Source organism: Engraulis encrasicolus, chromosome 14 (genome assembly GCF_034702125.1).
Source record: "Engraulis encrasicolus isolate BLACKSEA-1 chromosome 14, IST_EnEncr_1.0, whole genome shotgun sequence".
NCBI classification, from domain to species: Eukaryota; Metazoa; Chordata; class Actinopteri; order Clupeiformes; family Engraulidae; genus Engraulis; species Engraulis encrasicolus.
Genome location: NC_085870.1, coordinates 14904771 through 14913699, shown reverse-complemented (window position 1 = coordinate 14913699; position 8929 = coordinate 14904771). Strand labels below are relative to the sequence as shown.

The 8929-nt window shown below is 43.3% G+C and overlaps 1 protein-coding gene across 1 annotated transcript in view; it reads left to right on the top strand.

Moving 5' to 3' along the window:
* fblim1 (filamin binding LIM protein 1) overlaps positions 1-3766 on the top strand; it is a 12133-nt gene extending 8367 nt beyond the window's left edge. The window contains exons 4-8 of the mRNA XM_063215030.1: positions 1081-1201; positions 1756-1925; positions 2301-2479; positions 2991-3111; positions 3561-3766. Coding sequence (XP_063071100.1) covers positions 1081-1201; positions 1756-1925; positions 2301-2479; positions 2991-3111; positions 3561-3674 — 705 coding nt within the window. The 3' untranslated portion in view covers positions 3675-3766. The remainder of the gene's footprint in view (positions 1-1080; positions 1202-1755; positions 1926-2300; positions 2480-2990; positions 3112-3560) is intronic.
* The last annotated feature ends 5163 nt before the right edge of the window (positions 3767-8929 follow it).

Sequence of the window (8929 nt, the reverse complement as noted above, 5' to 3'; positions counted from 1 at the left end):
CTGCTGAATGCCCTTGTTGGGAAAGTTGCCCTCAGCCAATAAAAACCGAAATATCTTAGCCTCGGATGCACATAAACATGAAATAGGCCTAAGTTCCATTTAAACCCTAAGACCACCATCTTGCATTAGAACGTGTTCATTTAGCTGTAAAATGCCCACATTTTTATTTAAAAAGCTAAAATCTCAAGAGCCTGAATGCAGCGAATTTGTCGCTCCAGGCACCAAAGGTCAAACAACATACGAGTCATCAGGCTAAAATGGGTTAAACTATTGGGAGGTGCCCCCTCAAAACAGATTTCCCTAGTAGTATAATTGCACTTTCAGACATTGAATTTAGGAAGGTGCTGCCACACTCACAATGTGTCAATTTCTGTCATTTGATTACAGTAAACAGTTATTATCACAACCCTGTCATGACTAGTTTGCTGGTCTGATTGTGATAGACCTAATTAGCGCATACCTGCAAAACCATGACAAGGACATTTGTATAGAGTAGAGTAGAGTAGAATAGAGTAGAGTAACTTTATTGATCCCCAGGGGGAAATTCAGATATTTTAGAGGCGACCAAAACATTTTCATCTGCATTTTCCAAGCATGTGACTGAATCCCTCCAGTTGAACCTGGCAGATGAATGGGGAAAAAAATCAATAATAAATAATTCTAAACATAGCTACAGCTGAATACACCTCCATATCGCTAGAATCAACACAGGGTGTGAGCGAGTCTGACGTCCAATGTAATGCTCCAAAGCTTTTCCTGGATGAAGCAACCCTAATCTCATTCTCCATGCCCCCCACCCCCTCCCCCCTCTGCAAGCTGGTTCCAAATGCCCAAATAATTCAACAGGCACTGTAAAACACTTCAGATACATTTCTTGTGTTTTACTCATCTGAGCATGATAGAGAGAAGATTGAGAGATTTTTTCAACAAGATTTTTTCAACAAATCATGATTGAGTTGTATGATATACCTCAAGAGGGTTGTTTTTTTGTTTTGTTTTTTTTTTCCTATAAAAGCGGCCCTGCTTCCTCTTTCTGACACATGGTAACCCACCCCCCATCTCTCTCCTCATCCCTCCCAGGCAGGCGTTCCCTCTGTGGGAGGACCTGGGCAGAGCAGCCCCTCTGCTGGAGGAGAGGGCAACCAGCAGCTCCAGACCAGAGCAGACAACACCAAGGACAACCCGGCACCAGAGAGCAAAGGTCTGAGGTTTATCACCGCACTGGAGCTCTGGGGAGAATAACATTATTTAAAAGCTGTGTTATATATATATTCTCTTTGTATACTGTATGTGTTCCCCCAATACCCTGTAATATACTAGCTACCGTCACCAAAGTGCAATGTAATGTAATGTAATGCAGTATTGGTGTAAGACTGTAGTAGGCTACCTGTTTAAACGCTGTGTTATGTGTATTCATGTTGTCCGTTTATTATCGCTGTACTTTTAAGGGGGACTCCTGTTTAAAAGCTGTGCAGTAGCACCTTCTACTGTTAGGTCTACTATTGTCTCCATAGTACTATGTAGGCTACTGTGTACTGTGGGTCTTTCCAAATGTGAACCTAAGCAACATTTTGTTCAGCATGTGTGTTCCACTGGTGTGTTGTTAAATGATCATTATCATTTGCCCATTTGTTCAAAAGTTGTTTGTTAATTGTAAAGGTATCACTACTTGGTGCCTGAAATCATGTTTAATTGTTCATTTATTTGTTTTATTGGTGTGAAACTCTCTTTAACTGGTTCTATTTTCATTTCCAGACCTGTGTGGTTTTTGCCGTAAATCTGTGGCTCTGACGGAGCCGGCCATCGAAGCACTGAACAGGACGTACCATGCGGCCTGCTTCCAGTGTCGCCAGTGTCACATTCCCCTGGCGGGAAAACTCTACTACAACAAGGCCGGAATACCACTCTGTGAGGACTGTTACCAGGTCAGTGACTGATGCTACTTCCATTTCTATTTTCGAAGCTTTATGTGGACCATTCCGATGAAATGCTGTAACAGTCATTGAAAAGCTTAAACTAGTACTACCCTGGACATTACACATAGCTTTTAGTGATATTGCATTTCAACTTTGCCATTGCTATTACAGTAACAGCAAATTACTAATGCAGGCCTTGTCTTACGAGTCTAAAGGCATTCATTACATCATATCACATTACACCTAGCGGATGTTTTTACCCAAAGCGACCCCAACCCATTCTCCTTAACACATTCCATTGTTATTTGGACTCTTCACATGTCCATAGGAACTGCCCATTATTTACTAATGCCCATAATCTCCTCATGTGCCCCCCTTCTAAAGGCTAGTCTGGAGCCCTGCTGGGCTTGTGGTGAGGTCATCAAGGACCATGTGATCCGTGCCTTGGAGAGAGCCTATCACCCACCCTGCTTCGTATGCACAACATGCCGACAGCCAATCGGAGAGCAGAGATTTGCACAGGGGGAGGTCGGGGAGGTTTACTGCCTTCAAGACTACTACAGGTAAACAAAGGCAGTCGCAAAGTGGAACTAATTATTTATTTACATTCTGTTTATTAACATTGATAAGCATTCATAATTTGCCTTTAGGAGACAGCTGCTGTTTGAAAAGATCACAAAGACTTGAGTGCTTTGATTAAAGTGCATCAGGTGTTTCGGATTCGACAAGTAATAGAATGGTCATTCCAAAAAATGGATGGAAACCATATAGAATAATAATTTTTTAATAAAAGGTTTTTTAAGTACAAAAAAGACATTGAACATATGTATATATTTATGTTCAATTGTTTTTTGTGATACCGATGCACTACCTGACATCTGAGCTAAAAAAAAAAAACGTCTTAAATCCATATATAACATGCCTCTGCGCAAAGTAAGTGCAACGAAGGACGACAAAGCTCCTGGTGCTAATGCAGGAGGAGTTATTTAGGAGTTATCTGAAAAATGCAAGCGCGGGGCAGCCTTAACAATCACTCCCTTGTCCCTTGTGCTCCTGACCTGCACCCCTCCACAGGAAGTATGCGCCGCAGTGCAGTGCCTGTGACATGCTGATTATCCCCCGAGAAGATGGCACAGACAGCTACACCGTCGAGTGCCTGGGGCGCTCCTTCCACGAAGACTGCTACCGCTGTGAGGTACATAACAAAACTAAAAAACATAGTCAAAAAGCAGGGCAGGTGTGTGTGTGTGTGTGCGCGTGTGTGCGCGTGTGTGCGCATGTGTGTGTGTGTGTGTGTGTGTGTGTGTGTATGCGTGCGTGCGTGTGTGAGTGCAAAGGTTCTCCATCCATGAAGACTGCTACCTGTTTCCGGTACAGGTACAGGTTATACAATAAACAGTTCAAAGCAGAAGAGTGCAAGTCTGTGTGTGCATGTGTGTATGTCTGTGCGTGCACGCGTGTGTGTATGCGCATATGTGTATGTGCGTGCGTGTATATGTTCAGGAATGACCTCACATTTGCCTTTTTGTTCATTTTGTTGAAGAAACCAGAATTATTTGAAATAAATCTTAAGTCACATTGACCATATTTATGTCTCTCCCTCCTTCTCTTTCTCTCCCACTCACAACACACACACACATGCAGGTGTGTAGAGTGGTCCTGTCCCCGGACCCCAATGAGCAGGGCTGTCATCCTTTGGACGGCCAGATCCTGTGCAAGCCCTGTCACCTGACACTTGTGCAGCAAACGCAGCAGTAGGAGAACCAGGCCCACCACCATACCAGCAACAGAACCAGGCCCACTACCACACACCAGGAACAGAACCAGGCCCACTGCCACACCAGGAACAGAACCAGGCCCACCATCATACCAGCAACAGAACCAGGCCCACTACCACACACCAGGAACAGAACCAGGCCCACCATCACACCAGCAACAGAACCAGGCCCACCACCATACCAGCAACAGAACCAGGCCCACTGCCACACCAGGAACAGAACCAGGCCCACTGCCACACCAGGAACAGAACCAGGCCCACCATCACACCAGCAACAGAACCAGGCCCACTGCCATCACCAACAACAGAACCAGGCCCACCACCACACCAGGAGAACAGGGGATCAGGAGATAAACACTGGCGCAGCAAGCGCAGCAGTAGAGTCAAGATCCACTACCACCAGTGGTCAAGTTGTAAAATCAAAGCAGGGGGGATGGTCAGAAACGGATTGTGATTATTGGGGATTCGGGATTTTGAAAATGTAGTTGTTAAAAGTGCAATTTTAACACAATATGTGAAGAAGGGATGTCTGTTTTACAGGCCCAACACCATACCAGCAATAGAACCAGGCCCACCACCAGGGTACTAGCAACAGTGCAGGACGCACAACCACACAAGCAATAGCAGACCAGGAGAGCAATAGACCCAAACCTATAGCAACATCAGGACAGCACCACTCGTCCAAAGAGCACAGCAGTAGAATACCCAACAACCCAAGCACACCAGGAGATCAACACAAGTCCAGAGAGAACAGCAATAGAGCAAAACTCACCATAGTGCCAGTCAAGGGGTGCACGGAATGAGTTTTAAAGTGGAGGTGCATTTTTTAAAATTCATTCTTTATTTCTTAACAGCGTTAGTAACTTACTGCTGTTGCACTCCACTCATTTGTCTGCTGTAAGTTTAGAAAGTCTAAATAAGGGAGCCCAAAAGTGGGAAAGGTAATGCATCACTGCATTCCCCTTTCCAGCACCTATGCTGCCACCATGAACCGTATAGGGAATCAGAATGTGAATCCAGAATGGCAATAGAGGCGAACGACCACTGGTTCAAAGAACACAGCAAGGGATCCAAGCCCACCATTAGACCAGGAGACAATAGGCCAAGACACCAATTGACCAGGATGCCAGGAGACACCAAATCCCAAGAGAACCACAATAGAGGCCAAACCCACTAGGACACCCATAGGAGAAAAGTAGATTGGAAGACCAGAACACCATAGATGGATAGTCAACACTGGTCCAAAGAGCACAGCAATTATGCCAAAGGAAAAGGAGGAAAGGAGACCAGGACACCCGCTATGAGCAAGCAATGGGGCCAAACCCACCCCGACCCAATGGGGCCAAACCCACCCCGACCCAATGGGGCCAAACCCACCCCGACCCAATGGGGCCAAACCCACTTCGACCCAAATAAAGCCAAATCCAATCAGGACACCACGAGAGCAGCCCTCTTACAACAATAAGACCAAATTCACCACCACAAACAAAACAGGGTATCAGAATAAAAATAGTTGTCATTGGTGATTCAATACACTTAACGTGTACAAGTTCAAAAGAGATGAGTTGTAAGCAACTGAGTAACGTGACCTGGACGAATGATGAAGAATAAATATAATTCCATTACTCCAGGCTCTCGTTTCTCTGTCACATCAGATGAAGGGCATGCTGCCCAAAACATCATATTAAAAGAAAGAGAAATGGGAGCCTGGTGTTACAGACTTTAGTTTTGTTGTTCCAGTTTACTAAACTTATGCCTCTTTTCCACGGACAGTTTTCTGGTAGGCCTACAGCTCGACACAGCGCGACTTGGCCGCCACTTTTTGCTTTAAGATTGACCTGTGTTGTGCCTATACATGGGTTCACCGTGTTTATACACAATGTTGTGAGGAGGGGCAAGACACAGGCAGTTTCCAACAATCAGAGGTTGAGTTGTGCGCAGCTAGTGTCGCACAGCCAGGAGAAAACTAACATTTAGAACCCATGCATTTGAAAAGCAAAAAGTGGCGGTCGAGTCGTGCTTGGTCGAGCTGTAGGCCTACCAGAAAACTGGCAGTGGAAAAGAGGCATTAATACAACATCCATATTGAGACAGATATTTTTTTTTCAACATCACCTTCTTCACAGACTTCACATGCACACAGTATTGGACTCTGGCAGAGCCAGAGCCGGGTGAGAAACACGGTGAAAGAAATGTAGTGTTTATTCTACACTTAGGGAGTATTCTGTGACCAAATGAAAAAGATGTTAAATCGAGGGTGTTGAATGAACGTGGCCTTTTTTGTAATTGCGAAGGAGGAGAGAGACCACTCTACAGGTCATGATAGAATTCCACAGTTTTATTGGAGAAGAAGTGGAGTTGTCGATTATTCTTGGGAACCACTGAAAATTACAATGTGTTTGAATATTTTTTGTGGGAACATATCATATATGTATACAATACACTGTCATGTAGGCCTATATATATGTAATGTCAGCCACTTGTCTTTTTTCATGTATCTTAATCCTTTGCACATTTTATAAGAACCATTGATTACATGCACCAAAAATATTTATTCCTTAAATCATACAAAATGTCCTTATTTCTATATCACAGATATATCAAGCATTCCATTTTTGTCATGTAATAAAATGAACTAGAAATTAAACATGGTTTACATGTGTCCATCTCAGTCTTTCTGTTTCAATAAGGATACATTTCACAATGTGTGTGTCTTGAGGGATAACAGATAACAAATCCATGAACAATTGCAATTAGGCTACTAAGTTAACTAACGCCAGCTGTATCATAATTGATAAACATTCTGTGGCCCCACCCACAAAATGATTAATTACACCTATCTGGGGGAAAAAACAATTGTATGCAGGAATCACTTGACTGCTGCCCTCTACTGAAGGTTGTATTCTAAATAACAGGCTCAGAATAGCCAATTTAAAAGTGGCTGCATTGGTGGTGTCAGGGCTGGCCCAAGCCTTTATGGGGCCCTAGGCAAAATTTCATATGAAGCCCCCATACCACCACCTACTCAGCATCAAATGCTTTATAAGCTTCATTTACTTACATAAGTGAGGGGTATGAGCTAAGGAGGACATAGGTAGGCTGCCTGTAGATCGTACCTATGATACACTGCACTTCTTGGAGCACAATTTCACAAACAGAAAGCCATTTATCACAAAGGAGTGTCTTAGTTTTGTTTCAAACTGTTGCCCTTCATTATATTCTGTATTTCCTGCAGATTTTACAACTGAAAGTGGTACATAAATGGTGTTGTACCCACAGTCATTGGGGTATCCCCCTATGTATAATGGCTCCTGTTTCCATTGTGGCAGTAAGTGGTTCAAGAGAAAGAAATGTAGGCCTATGAGTAGGGAAAATGGTGGAGAGTTCATTTCTACCTGGACCTTTGCTGCTCAGGGGGGGGTGCTGGTGGTGTGGGGGTCCTAAGCCATCACATAATTCGCGTATGCCTCGGAGGTGAGACCATGTCTGTTTTAAAAACTGTGAATTTTGAAAAGGTTAGGCACATTCACTCAAGGTTCATTATGACCATTCCTTTTCTTAGATTAAGTCATGAATTCATATGTTCAGGGTGCGATTTGTAGGGGGGGGATAGGGGGGATTGTCCCCCCTTCTGGTCTTGATATCGACACTTTTTCTACATGATTTTATCACAGTTCAATGTAATTCCATTGATATTGCTTACAATCTGAAACATATCCCCTCTTCTGGTTTTCCGACAAATCGCACCCTGCATATGTTTGACATCATGTTGTGGAGAATAGGGTTACAAATTCTTTGTAGGCCTGTCAAATATTGGAATTGACCACATAAAGCATTTTTGCCATAGGAAATGTATAATCCATACTACAACCAACATTTAACAAAACACACAAGTTTTAGTACTTCAGAAATAAGATGCTAACTTTAAAAATGCTTCATGACATTATTGAAAATGCACTCTAAAAAATACTGGGTTGTTTTGTCAACCCAAGAGCTGAGTAACAGCTGTTGGGTAAAAGGGTTGGGTTATTCTAACTCAATATTGGTACAGTCGGGTACATCTATGCTACTCCACTGATTGGGTTATTAGTTAGGTCACACAATAACCCAATGGAATGCCCTCCCCATCGAGATCCTATCAGCCAGCTCCATCGACTCCTTCAAGAAGCAGCTGAAGAAGACCAACCTTTTCACCCCTACTCCTGGCAGGGAGCTCCCCTAGGTGGCCGCTGGTCTCTGCCTGAGGTTTCTTCCTGACTGTGGGTTTTTTTCTCAGACCTCATTGAGCCCCCCCCCCCCCCCCCCCCCCACCCCCCCCCCCCCCCCCCCCCCCCCCCCCCCCCCCCCCCTTTAAACCATGAATCACCCCTCACCCCTGTTGCCAACAAGGGGCCACATCTGAGCGCCCAAATTCAGTGTGACAAAATTCTTTTGTCTTCTTGCTATTCTCTCTTGTTTCTGCCTCTCCTTTCTACTTCTCTTTTTAACTCCATCTTTAACATTGATGTTTTTTCCATTTGTTAAGCACTCTGAGCTGCATGCCTTGTATGATATAGTGCTATACAAATACAGTGATTATGATTATGATGATTATGATGATTATTAAGCTTATTATTATTAATTCACTGAAAAAAATGTGGAATTGTGATCTTAAAAATCTCATAAATTGTAGGCTATCGAAATGAATGGTGAAATGGTCCAAATGGTATAGTATAGCCTAGTAATGGACCTGTAGGGCCTATTCAATTTCCATACCAAAAGTGAATAATGTAGCCTATATCTTTTTTTTTCTTTTTTTTTTAACACAGCCTATATTTTCAGATTTCACCCACTTAGCCTAGGGAAATGTAGGCATAGGCCTGCACCTGCACATAAATAAGGACAGCCTAAAAATGGAGGTATCCTGCTCAACATTTATAAATAAACCTAAAATGAAATTGCATGATAGGCTATATATGATAGGCCTACATTTTTATATGTCCAAGACACTACCTTTTTCAACATACCTGATGGAATAAAAGCATCTATTGCTCTATTTCTCTGGCTTCTCGAGACTGTTCTAAAGTCACAGTCCAGAAACTAGAAATTGAACGGTTCAAAAAATCTAGCAAACCTAGGTCTCAATGATGTGGTAAGCTATATTAAATATTTGTAAATACATGGTTTATGCAAGCGCAAACGGGTTAAGATGTCGCATGATCACGGGAGCGCGCCAGTCACGAGAGAAGTGATGGCA